This window comes from Eschrichtius robustus, chromosome 1 (genome assembly GCF_028021215.1).
Source record: "Eschrichtius robustus isolate mEscRob2 chromosome 1, mEscRob2.pri, whole genome shotgun sequence".
NCBI classification, from domain to species: domain Eukaryota; kingdom Metazoa; phylum Chordata; class Mammalia; order Artiodactyla; family Eschrichtiidae; genus Eschrichtius; species Eschrichtius robustus.
The window spans coordinates 175,307,892-175,322,025 of NC_090824.1; the positions used below are offsets into that span (position 1 = coordinate 175,307,892).

Sequence of the window (14,134 nt, forward strand, 5' to 3'; positions counted from 1 at the left end):
GTGTGGAATCTAATCAATAGTGCTAATGAACTTATTTACAAGACAGAAACAGACTCACAGACATAGAAAACAAACTTATGGTCACCAACGGGAAAAAGTGGGGGAGGGATATATTAGGAGTATGGGATTAACAGATACACACTACTATACATAAAATAGATGAGTAACAAGGATTTACTGTAAAGCACAGGGAACTATATTCAATATCTTGTAATAACCTATAATGGAAAAGCATCTGAAAAAGTGTGTGTGTATACACAAAACTGAATCACTTTGCTGTACACCTGAAACTAACACAACATTGTAAATCAACTATACTTCAATAAAAAAATTGTGATAAAATATGCATAACATAAAATTTACCATAATAACCATTTTTAAGTGTACAGTTCAGTGACACGAGCTACATTCACATCATTGTGAACTAGAATTATTTTTAGTTGTTTAGTAATTATTAGTGTAATGTCTGTCCTCCCTCCCTTCCCCCGAAGTATAGGTTCCTTGAGGGCTGGGTCTGTCATATCCCCTGGAACAGGTCTTGGAACTAGGAGACACTCATTCAATATCTGTTCAGTGAATGACTAGTCTGGGAACCACCAACATTAGTTTTCACGTAGATGGGGCGGCCAGTTTTTGTCTGTAGGGCTGTGCGAATAATAGTTGAAGCCCTGCCTCCCTCTTTGCTACAGTTTTTCTCCTTCCCTCCGGGGTTACAAATGGAAACACTTACAGGTGCTGTCGCAGTGGCATCTGTTTTCCCAGGCAGAGTGGCTGGAGTTTCCCGTGCAGCGCATGAAGGGCGACCTTCTGCGGAAGCCTTTCTTGCAGTCACAGTTTATCATGGTGCCCACCTCGTACCTGAGGACCTTGAACGTGGCGTTTCTGAGACTCGGTGGGTCTTCAACACAAGCATCTGCCAAGACAAAAAGGCACCTTAGAAGTCCAGGAGCTTCCAAACGTGGGCATATGATTGAATCACACGTTCCTTCGCTCGATTTAAGGGGTTTGTATGTACCCCACTGTTTCCTGGAGAGAAACTAAGACTGTTGAAGTTTCTTTAGAAACCTTCATATCAGAGATGGTTCAAAATTTAACTTCAGCCAAGTTCATCTCCAAACTACAGTGTCTTTTAAACTAAATGAATGGAAACGAATGAGGTTTTATTCTGAATATGCCTCCTGCCGAGCAAGTATAGAATGAGGGGGCACAAGGGATATGAGGAAAGGGAGGGACGAACCACATGGGTTTAATCGAGGGATGAAATGTGTCTGTGAGACATACTTTGAAGGAAATAAAGATTGTCTGACTTTCTGTAATTAATGATTCTGTAAGGTTTTTTTTTGAAGAAATATTTGTAAAGTGCTTCACTCAATGTCTGGTGAGTAGGAAATGTGTGTTTCCCACCCACCAACCCACCTCTAAGTTTACCAAATTCCTTCTCACACCACGAAGACCTGGCCCTCCCTCGCCCCCAAAAATGGTCTCTGGCTTCCCACTAAAGACCCTCAAAAAAGTGGCTGAACACCCAACTATTATGGGAGGAAAAGGTGCTGGTCTCATCAGAGCAATGATTCCATTGTATATCTCGCGACAAACTCTCCTGCTTCAAGAGATGAGATTTTTCAGGAAAAAGTCACAGGCTGGATAAAGGAAGCAGACAGGAAGGACCACAGGAAACAGAAAAAAGGGAGGCAGCCGGGGCTCCCACAGCTGGCCTCGCCACCCAGCAAACGGGCACAGGGTCCGGGCAGGTTGCTGCACTCGCTGCTGGCAGAGGACCATCTGCCGATCGTCTATTAATCACTCGGGGTGGAGTAGACCTTCTGTGAGCCCTCACAGTCTGCCCAGCATCTTGTCATCCTGGAAACCACCCCCATCCAAGATGCAGGACCCTCCTGACACCCTTAAGAAGGTGAGGTGAACCTGGACAGCTTGTCCCACCTCTAACCAAGAAGGGACTAAACAAAAGCAGTTTGAATGGCTCACTGGGCCAGCAGTTGTAGAGGAACATGTAACATAATGTAAATTCCAGGAATTATAATAATCATAATAAGGCAAGAAACACAGCATGGTGGAAAGGGGAGAAGGATGGGTTTCTAAATTGTAGTTCTACCAGGTTACTAGCTATACAGCTTTATTGTTTTTACTTATCTAAGACTTGGCTTCCTTTTTTGTAAAATGGGTATAATAATTATTTTACTGATTTCTTTTAAATATTACATGAAATAACATATTAAGGTAACTTGCAGAGCACCTGGCACATAATAGGCATAGAATAGATGCTAGTCAGTTGCAAACTATCATATATAGAATGGATAAACAACAAGGTCCTACTGTATGACACAGGGAACTATATTCAATATCCTGTGATAAACCATAATGGAAAAGAACATGAAAAAGAATGTATATATGTATGTATAACTGAACCACTTTCCTGTACAGTAGAAATGATCACAACACTGTAAATCAAGTGTACTTCAATAAAATTAATTAAAAAAGAAAAAGAAAAAGAATAGGTACTAGTTCCGCTCCCTTTTTTTCCTGTCCAGAAAAAGAAAATGTCCAGATAGAAACTGGGCTGAGTTTTACCTTAACCCTTAACTCCTGCAAAAGTTCATCTCTCCCTACAGCCCATATCATCAGTACCATTCACTGGCACTTATCATACGTCAATACCAACCAACAATTTAAGTATCGGAAGGTAAATCTGTTGCTAAAACAAGATGTGTGTAATAATCAGAAAAGCCAAATGAAGGAACAAGGCAAGGATGTTCCCTCTTACCACTGCTTTTCAACATCATATTGGAAGTCCTAGCTAATGCAGTTAGAAAAGAAAAGGAAATAAAAGGTATCCAGATTGGGATGGAAGAAACAAAACTGTCTTTGTTTGCAGAAGACATGTTATCTATGTAGAAAATCTGAAAGAATAGACCAAAAATAAAACCTCCTCGTACTAATAAGTGATTACAGCAGGGTTACAAGATACAAAGCTAATATACAAAAGTCAACCTCTTTGCTAAATACCAGCAATGACCAAGAGGAAATTGAAATTAAAAGCACAATACCATTTACATTAGCACCCCCAAAATGAAGTACTTGGGTATAAGTAAAAAAAAAAAAAAATTATGTACAAGATCTACATGAGGAAAAACCATAAAACTCTGATGAAATAAATCAATGAAGAGCTAAATAAATGGAGAGATATTCCATGTTCATGGATAGGAAGATTCAATATTGTCAATATGTTAGTTCTTCCCAACTTGATCTATAGATTCAAGGCAATCCCAATAAAACGCCCAGCCACTTATTTGGTGGATGTCAACAAACGGAATCTAAGTTTATATGAAGAGACGAAAGACTCAGAATAGCTAACACAATATTGACTGAAAGGAGCAAAGTTGGAGGACATACTACCTGACTTCAAGACTCACTATAAAGTTACATTAATCAAGACAGTGTGGTATTGGTGAAAGGATAGACAGATAGATCAGTGGAACAGAATAGAGAATCCAGAAATAGAACAACTGATCTTTGACAAAGGGGCAAAGGCAATACAATGGAGCAAAGACAGTCTTTTCAACAAATGGTGCTAGAACAACTGGACATCCACATGCAAAAAAAAAAAAAAAAAAAAAAACTAAACACACATCTTATGTCCCTCACAAAAATTAACTCAAAATGGATCACAGACCTAAAAGTAAAACACAAAACTATAAAACTCCTTGAAGATAATATAGGAGAAAGTCTAGATGACCTTGGGTTTGGTGACAACTTCTTAGATGCAACACCAAAGGCACAGTCCATGAAAAAAAGAATTGAGAATCTGGACCTCATTAAAATAAAAAAATTTCCAGAGATTGGCACAACATTGTAAATAAACTATACTTCAGTAAAAACAAGTAAAACAAAACAAACAAAAAAGAGGAGTACGGTGTTTGTTTTTGTGTTATTTTCTTGTTACCATATGCTTTAAAAAAAATAAATCCTGATTTAACGGAAAAAAAAAATTTTCTGCTCTTAGGAGACACTGTCAAGAGAATGGAAAGACAAGCCACAGACTGGGAGAAAATATTTATATGATAAAGGGCTGTTATCCAAAATATGCAAAGAACTCTTAAAACTCAACAATAAGAACCCTGATTGAAAAAAATGGGCCAAAGTCCTGAACAGACACCTCACCAAAGAAGATATACAGATGGCAAATAAGTATATGAAAAGATGTTCCACATCATGTCATCAGGGAAATGCAAATTAAAACAACAATAAGATGCCACTGCACACCTTTAGAATGACCAAAGTTCAGAACACCTAATGCTGGTGAGGATGTGGTGCAACAGAATCCCTCATACATTGCTGATGGGAAAGCAAAATGGTACAGACACTTAGGAAGACAGTTTTGGCAGTTTCTTACAAAACTAAACATACTCTTAATGTACCATCCCGCCATCATGCTTCTTGGTATTTACCCAAAGGAGTTGAAAAGCTGAGTCCACAAAAAAACCTGCACACGGATGTTTCTAGCAGCTTTATTAATAATTGTCAAAATTTGGAAGCAATCTTAGATGTCCCTCAGTAAATGAGTGGATAAATAAACTGTGGTACATTCAGACAATGGGATGTTACTCAGTGCTAAAAAGAAATGAACTCTCAAGCCATGAAAAGACATAGAGGAAACTTTAATGCATATTACTAAGTGAAAGAAGACAATCTTAAAAGGCTATACACTGTATGAGTCCAACTATATGACACTCTAGAAAAGGAAAAACTATGAAGGTCGTAAAAAGAATTGGTAGGTTGCCAGGGGTTAGGGAGGAGGAAGGGATGAATATGTGGAGCACAGAGGATTTTTAGGGCAGTGAAATTACTCTGTAGGACACCATAATAATGGATACCTATTAGTCCGAACCCATAGAATATACAACACCAAGAGTGAACCCTAATGTAAACTATGGGCTTTGGGCAATGATGATGCATCAGTGTAGGTTTATCAATGGTGACAAACGTGCAATCTGGTGGAGGATGTTGATAATGTGACAATGGGGGAGGCTGTGCATGTGTGATGTCAGGAGTATATAGGAAATCTCTGTACCTTCTGCTCAGTTTTACTGTGAACCTAAAACTGTTAAAAAAGAACAACTTACAAGCACACAATGGACAGTCCCTGAGCTAGGTAAAATAATTGAAGGGAAAAAGAAAAACAGCCCATGAGGACTTCTGCTTCCGACCATGACAAAATTTATCTTCCTGCTGAAAACAACTTTAAAACCAGACAAAATATGTGAAAAAGCATTTGCAGGCATTTAGCAACGGGCAGTGCAGCACAGCATTATTTGAGAGGAAGGAAGCACATGAAGTGAGCCCACCATTGCCATGGCTTTCCTCCTGGGGCACTTTCCTGCCAGGTAGCAGCAGAGTGGTGGCCTCACTGACCTGAAGAGGGAAAAAAATCAGAGCCCTAGGCTGCTGGCATGGGTGGAATTTGTGGGATGGGGCTCTAGAGAGGAGGGGGGCAGAAGTGTGTGTGAGGATACTCTTTGGGGTTTTAATCCAGCAGCTGGGCTGAATATGAACAGGGCAGGACCCTGTGACTTAGAACCAACTCCCTGCTGTGGAGACTGAGAGAAGAATAGTTATACCAAATTTTATTTACAAAAACAGGCATCTGTTGCCAGGTGTGGCTATATTTATATCAGAGAGTAGATTTCAAAGTAAGAAACATTAGTCATAGATGACTTGGTTGGTTACATGAAATTACTGAGAAATCTCCAAAATAACTATGAGAACTTAGCAAATTTAGCAATCTCAATATACAAAAATCACTTGTGGTTATACTGTGAGCCACCAATTAGAAAATTAAAAATTTTAAAACAATCCCATTCACAATAGTATGAAAAGACATAACATACTCAGGAATAAATTTACTGAAAACTCGCAAGGCCTTTAAACTGAAAGTTCTGAAACACTGCTAACATAAAGAATTATATAAATGGAGAAATGCACAATGTTTATGGATTGGGAGTTTTTTTTTTAAAGATGTCAACTTATCTTAAATTGATCAATAAACTCAATGCAATTACAATAAAAAAAAATCCAACACACTTTTTGGTAGAAATTTGGCAAGACACAAAGACCTAGAATTTTAAGACAATCTTAAAATGATGTACAAATTTGGAGGATTCACATCATCTGATATCAAGACTTTCTATAAAGCTTCAATGACCAAGACAGTACATATTGATAAAAGATAGACAAATAGGCTAATGGAACAGAATAGAAAATCCAGAAATAGACTGACATAGGTATATTCAGGTGATTTTTTACAAACACACCATGACAATTCAATGAGGGAAGGGAAAATCTCAACAAATGCTTCTGGAACAAATGATAATTGTATAGGGAAAAAAGAACTTCACTCCACATACAAAAATTAATTTTATTATATATTTAAACATAAAAGATCCATCCATACACCAAATCCATACATTATAGATGTAAACATAAAAGATAAAACTATTAAGTTTCTAAAAGAACATAAAGGCAAATAGCTTTGCAAGCTAGGGATAGGCGAAGATTTCCTAGGGAAGACACAAAAAGCACTAACCATAAAATAATAGTAAATTTAAAACTTCTGCTCTTCCTAAGGCATTAAGAAAATGAAAAAAATGAATGCTACAGGTAGACTGGGAGAAAAATCTTTGCAACACATATATCTGACAAAAAGACTTGTGTCCACATTATACAAAGAAATACAAATCAATACTAAAAGTCAAACAACCCAATAAGTAAGTGGGCAAAGACTTGAATGGTCACTTCTCCAAAGAAGATATCTGATTATCAATAAGCACTTGAAAATGTGCTGAAGACATCATTAGATATCAAGAAAAAGCAAATTGGAAACCACCATGAAATAGTCCATTAGAATGGGTAAAATGGATGAAAGACTGACAACACCAAATGTTGGCAAGGAGCTACTGGAACTCACTTCCATTACTGTTGGGAGTGTAAAATAATGCCAAAACTCAAAGTTTTAAAAATGAAGTTAAATATATACCTGCCCTATGATCCAGCCGTTCCACTCCTTGGTATTTATCTAGGAGGAGTGAAAGCACATGCCTACAAAAAGACTTAAGCAAAACATTTATAGTAGCTTTGAATAATCTCAAAAACATTATGTTGAACAAAAGAAGACAGACACAAAATACACACACTGTTTGATTCCATTTATATGAAGTTTATGAAAAGACAAAACTAGTATGCAGAAAGAAGTCAAAGTAGTGGTTGCTTGTGGTGGGTGGGGATTGATTGGAAGGAGACAGTAGGGGGATGGAAACATGAGTGTACATCTTTGCCCTGATGACAAATTGAAATTATAATGGACTTGTCACAGTTCAAGTCGGGGGGCCATTGAAGACCCGGTCTCAGACATGTCCCTGCACCACTGAGAACTTGAATTTTCTCTGAACTGCATCAAACTTAAGGACACCACCAGCCATTTTCAAAACAATATCTGCCAGCAGCTGCAACCTTATGGTCTCAAGGTCTTCCCTTGAAATTATGCAACCATTTCAGACCCCAACCAATTCTTACTCAATAAGCACCCTTACTGCTTGCCAGCTCCAATTATAATTCTTGATAAACAACTCATGTCACCAACTGTAACCTTGTGGGGTTTTGCCTTTATAAGCGTCCCCTATTTTGTAGTTGGAGGGAGGGGGTGGAGAAACAATTCAAGGTCTTCTTGAATCTGTGTCACTGGGGCATTCCTAACAAACCCCAATTAACACTTTTTTATTTCAGTCAGGTCTCCGTTTCTGAAATGTTGGTTAACAGCCCAGACTCATCAAATTGTACACTTCAGATCTGTGCATTTCACTACATGTAATTTTACTTCAAAAAAATCATTAAGAAGTATACTGAGCAATTCTCGTGATTATCCACTAGCACAAATAATCAAGGATTGACCTCAGACGCATTTGGAATCTGACGACTCAACCACAAACCAAGAGAGTTTCTAAACACAGAAATTTGAAAAGAAGGCAGACAGATTGCCTTCGGGGCAACTTTGTGTCCTTAAAAACTATTTACATGATGATATGCTTTTCTAAATTAGGCCATGGAAATTTCCAGGATCATCATAAATTAACCCAAGCATCTGAGGAGGTCATGCGGGGACAAGAGAAATTTCCAGAACTTCTTACTCCCACAGACTTTCCTTTTATAAAAGCATCTTTCCTGGAATCTAGAAGCACTGAAACTTCCCTGGTCTATAGCTAAGAACTAGTAAAGAACTTGACTATAACCATTTTCCCTGGAACCATGTGAAGAGTGTTCCAAGTATCACCTGAAGAAAGTGTGTGTGTTGGGGGGCAGGGGAGTGTGCAGGAAAGGTAGACCCAGGGTGCGGGTGGTGTTTCTTTTAACAGGAATAAATCTGGGATTTTTAAAAGCCCTTCTCAGGACGGTGTCGTAAAAGAAACAGCAGTACAACATCTTAAAAAAAAGGATGAAAACACTGTCTTTCCTGAAACAGAGGAACATTGAAAGACAGTTCTGTTTATGTGACTCAGCAAAATGTCTTTACAGCCTCCTTCCCCATATTATCACTTACAAATTTTCACACATCATGGCAGCTGCCCTCATTCTCTAGTTTTACTCCAAAAGCTCTAAAATTTCTCGAAATTCAGCAAACGGGTTTTTTCCGCCGTTACTCTTGCACCCACCTTTCCGCCTTTACTCTTGCACCCACCTTTCCAGATCTATTTCTTGCTTCCACCAGAGGCTCTGACTTTCTAACAGAAATTATTCTCTGCTCTCAGCTCTGACCCATTCTCCCAGCTCAGGAGGCAAATGCAGAATTTTTTTGGAAGGTGGGAAGGGAAATGTTTTTATCTCTGTCATTTTTAAGTATTGGTGCATTTCCGGATTGGATGTCATTTTCTCTTCTGAGAGTTTTGAAAGTGTGTGCTGCCTGCAGATTGGAGGAAAAAGTTTAGACTACTAACCTCGTGTTGGGACTTGGGGCGAATGCTCAGAGCTGGGACACTGGGGCCCCTGGAGGGGTCCTACCTTGGGCTCGGAGGAACATTGATGTGGTCTTGCCTCCTACCTTTTATGTAGGCAGAGGGGAAAGAGAGCCAGTAATTATTATTCATCCTGAAAAATCCCAAGGAATTTTCCCAAGGGACTTGCATTGAGAGTTAAACTGAGCTCTTCCAATGTTGAAGGTGTTTCACGTCTTATTTCAAATTTTTGCTAAGAATGGTAACTGGAAAGACACAGGCAGCACCCCATATGTCCCACCCCCTGTCCCCACCCAGCCTCCATCCCTGTCCCTGAAACACTGTCCCAGGTGCATCTTCCCTTGGGATATTTGTAGGCTTGTTGCCTCCAGGAATTCCCTGCTCAACTGAAATGCAGGAATTTGTGGCTGCTTTTGGCTTCTTCAGCCGACATTAGCGACAGTAATTGAGAGCCACGTTGCTCTGGGCTGTGTCACCGCACAGGTCTGGGAGGAAGGTGGCTGAGGGTGAGGGACCCTGGGACATGCTTCGCCTTTTTTTCTGTGTTGTTTTGCCTTTTGTTTTCCCTCCACTGGATTGCTGGCGGCTCATCTCCTCCATCTCACCACGCCCACACTAGGAAGGGAAAGATTAGGCATTCGTAGGTTACACAGCAACAGATTTAGGGATTCAGACCAGCTTTTCTGTCTCCCAGGCGTCTGCTCTCTCCTTTCCGCCACTGTTCCCAGAAGGACAGTCGTGCAGCTTCTACTGCTTGGGTTTCCAATAAAAGATGAGAAACTTGGTGAACCGAGGCACTCCCTTCTCTTCCTCTAAGTGGCCTGTCACTCACTAAGAGAGACAAGAGATGCAAACCAGGGCTTCCTGATTGGATCTGGATTCCTGACACCCTTTCTCTCATTTCGCATATGACCTCAACTCCACTCCCCTAAATAAAGCTACCCCTTGGTGTCTTGCTGTTTTGTTCTTAGAGGGGAATAGAACTAAGGTAAATTTTGTGCTGATATATTTTTGTGTTCCTCGAGTTAACCAGAAATAGCAACACCTGGAAGGCAGTCGGTCCTTTGAGCCGGGAAGTCGGTTTCCTACAGCTGGTAGGACTCTGCTTCACTTGTTCACAGCAGAGCTTCTCAAACTTTAATGTGTGTACACGTGGCTTGGGGGGCTTGTTAAATGCATATTTGGGCACAGTGGGGTGAGTGTGGAGGCTGAAACTATTTCTCTCGAGCGCCCCGATGCTGCCGGGGCTGTAGCCGCACCCAGCAGTGGCTGCCCCATCTTCTACCCCCTCCAGAGGGCCCGCCTCCCCCAGGGGACCGAGAACGGCGCCCTCAGGCGGGGCTGAATCTGCTTACAGAACACGTCGTTCCCAGGCAAAGCGTCTAAGAGGGTGCAGTGAGAGAGAACTCCCCTGGCTGGAGGAAAGGTGGGTGGGTGAAAATGGCTGTGGGCAAGGTGATTTTTTTAAAAAAGTTCTTTTCTGTTTTTGTTCAAAATGAGAGAGCACTCATCTGGCCCTTGTGGCCTGTGTAACGTGAAAGATAAGGAAAAGGAAGGGGCTTCAAAAGGATGTGGACAGGGTCTGAGATAAGATTCTTTGCTCTGTGGATGAATCAAGGTCAAGTTATGTTTACCCGTACAGCCCAGCCAGCACTGAGTGCATGGCTTCATCTTTGTGTCCTTCTGCTTGGCCATCTATACAATGGGGATCGGGGATGAACATTAGAATAACTCACTAAGCACAGAAACTTCTAGATGATGATTTACTAAGCTTTATGCAAGGGACATAGGTGTCCATCAAGAGTTTGGGGCATTGGATAAAGAAATTGTGTAGTTCTTGACCTAAAGACATTCATCTTCTGTGTCAGATCTGAGAAGAACCCCAAGATATACCTAATGTCAAAGACAGTCTCCAAATTCCTTGGGAAATCCACCCAGCAGTCTGAGCCTTATAGAAAGCAGGTGTTTTGGGTTCAAAATAAAATATTATAGGACATGTTGACTATTCCTCTCAATAGGATCCCAGGATCTGAGAGCTGGGAGAAACCCCAAAGATGATTTAGATTAATCTCCCCTTTTGTTGATAAGGAAACTGAGGCTGAGTGCCATTCCTCCAATTGTGGCAAACCTGGGAGTACAACGGAGCCCTGACTCCCAGTTCAGTGCTTTCCCATCATTATCTTCAGGAATGAGTGTGCTTCTCACCCTGCTATGGAAGGTTCTCTCTAGCTAGGAGTTAGAGCTATGTCTAAAGTATCTGGGTTACTGGGAAGTGTTTGTGAGATGTTGTGGTTTAATTCAGATCATTATCTTTGAAGTCAGGGAGCTCAGGTCCTCCATTTGGGGCTATTTATAGAATAGTAACTGACATCTGAGCCCTGCCTGTGTGCTGCTTACTTGTAGAGATCACCTTCCATGCTCACTACAACCCTCAGAGGGACATATATTGTCACCCCACTTTGTACAGCAGGAGATTGAAGTTCAGAGAGATTCAGTCAATCGCCCAAGTCACACAGCTCAAGGTGATGGGATCAGAATCACAAGAAAGCCCACTATTGCTGCCCTCATGTCTACCTTTTAAAAAAAAATCTCACTTTTTCTTTCAGGAAATTCTTTCAAATAGCAAACATAAATGTCTCAGGAAGAAGCAAGGAAGAAGAGGACAGAGTGTGGAGAAAAGGTTTGCATGGACCTCAGGTCACCATAAAAGCTCAGAGGGCGATGCAGTTGGTTTCTCTGTAGGAGTGAGATTCAGAATGTTGAACAAGCAGGGTAGCAGGGTCAGGAACCAAGGATGCCAATGAGGATGAAGCCGAGGGTCCTGGAGCCCCGTCTGCCACACAGTAACCCTTCAGTGCTGATGTCTGGGAGGAGCCAGGGGAATGAGTAGGGAGGGTCATTTGACAGGTTCAAAGCAGCAGATGTTTACCAACAAGCTTGGAAGTATTTCAATTTTTAACAACCAGTATGACGAAGGCAGTGATTCTCAAACCTTTTGGTATCAGGACCCCTTCACACTCTCAAAAATTACTGAGGAGCATCCCCCCCGCCAAAGCATTTGTTTCTGTGGGTTATATCCATCGTTGTTTTTGCCATATTAGCAATTAAAACTGAGAAAGTTTGAGTACATGTTTATTAATTCATTTTTAAGTAACAATAACAAGCCCTCACACATATGAACTAATCTGATCCTGACAACTATACTATGAAGTAGACATTATCATGATTACTGCCATTTTACAAATGAGACATCAAGGCACAACGAGATTTGAAGAATTGCCTGAGGTCCCCCAGCGAGGTCACCCAGCTAGAGGACCCACAGTGATGGAGCTGGAGGCTCATCTAGGCTTCCGAGCCGTGGTCTTGACAGGATGCTGTGCTGCCTCTTCTAAATTCCTACCTCTAGCCCTGAGCTCTAGTCTAGACGGAATGCCTTCCGCCTTTCCATCTGGCCATCCTCTGGTACTTCAACTCTGTTCAAAACTTCTAGGTAAAGATACTATTTCTTCTTCTACTTAACATTGCCATTGGGGTTTTAGTCAATTCAATCAGATTGAAAGAATGTAGGGGCATAAAAACTGGAAAGAAAAGAAATAAAGCTATCTCTGCTTGCAGATTATACGGTAGTGTGTCTAGTAAACCCAAGAGAATCAATGGTGGAAGTAATAAAATAATGAAATAATTTTAAAAGATAGCAATCAAGAGTGATACTAAAGAAGTGTGGCATAGGGTGGGTAGGGAAGAAACACTTTTTTTACAGGATAATGCCAGCTAAGGAATGCAGAAAGATGGATCACAAGGGAATTGTGTGCAGAAAGGTGGATCGTAAGAGAATTGTGTGCAGAAAGGGAATTAGGTTGAGTGATTTTAAAAAGCCAGTTTCAAAGGTTACATATTGTGTGATTCCATTTATTTTGCAGTCTTAAAAATGACAAAATTATAGAGATGGAGAGCAGCTTAGTGTCTGCCAGGGATTAGAGAAGAAGGAGGCCTGTGGCTGTGGTCATGTTAGGGCAGCGGGAGGGATCCTTGTGATGAGAACTGCTGTGTATCTTGGCTCTGGTGATGGTCACATGAATCTACACATGTGGGACAGTTGTGTAGAACCAAAGACACATGCACGGATGACAGCATATAAAATTGGTGAGATCTGAGTAAGACTGATGGATTGTAGCAAGGTCAATTTTCTGGTTGTGATATCATGCTATTATTTGGGGGGAAATTGAATGAAGGCTATATTGGATCTCTCGATATTATTACTTACAACTGCATGTGAATCTATAATTATCTCAAAATAAAATGTTAAAAACATAGATTTACAGTAGCTGGTCCAAGATCAAGCAGAACTAGAATTTGAACCCAGCTCATTCTAAACTCCAAAGCCCAACATCTTAACCATTACAATACAGAGCTTCAATACATAGTTATCAAAATCTTCATAATCTTTTACCCATGCATCCTATATCTGGAAATGTATCCTGAGAAAATCACAAAATAAAAACTTTATACATAAAAAAAGTTAAAAACAAGCACACACACAAACAATCCTCTGTTCCTCTTCTTGTCCTTGTTTTTCTCTTGGTGACCCTGGCATTCCTGTGATGTGACACTTCAGCATCTCCCTTAAATTCCACTTTCCTTTGCCGTCAGCTCCAAACCCTTCTCAAAAGTCCTTGCTTGGACCTCTGCGGGAGCCTCGTGCATGCCCCCTCTCTTCTGTAACGTTCACCACTCTCCTGCAGCCCTCCCAACTGCAGACCCGCCAGAGCAGTAGCGTCTTATCATTTCCCTCCACCTCCCGTGTCTCCCAGCCTCCGATATGTCTTTAAAAATATCGTCTAGCCAAGCATCCTAGGGTCCCAGAGCACAGAGCTGACGCACTAGTGCCACAGTAAATGCCTGCAGGTAAGGTGTTCTCTGCCTCCGTGATTCACCTCGGGGTACCACAACCGCCCCTCCCTCTTTTTCCTTTAATCTGGGAAGTGGGTTTGTCAAACACTGGACTCCCTCCTGTCGGGAGGGATTGACAGCATTTCTTTGCTTTGCTTTGGGGACTGAGTCTGCCAATCAAATAGCAGATGGCAGATTCCTCAGAGCCATTAAGGAGCTTGTGA

General features: G+C 40.9%; 1 protein-coding gene across 1 annotated transcript in view; it reads right to left on the reverse strand.

Annotated features, from left to right (window-relative positions):
• IL2RA (interleukin 2 receptor subunit alpha) overlaps window positions 1-14,134 on the reverse strand; it is a 41,289-nt gene that overhangs the window by 11,467 nt on the left and 15,688 nt on the right. Inside the window, exon 2 of the mRNA XM_068538312.1 lies at window positions 731-913. Within this exon, the coding sequence (XP_068394413.1) occupies window positions 731-913 (183 nt within the window). The remainder of the gene's footprint in view (window positions 1-730; window positions 914-14,134) is intronic.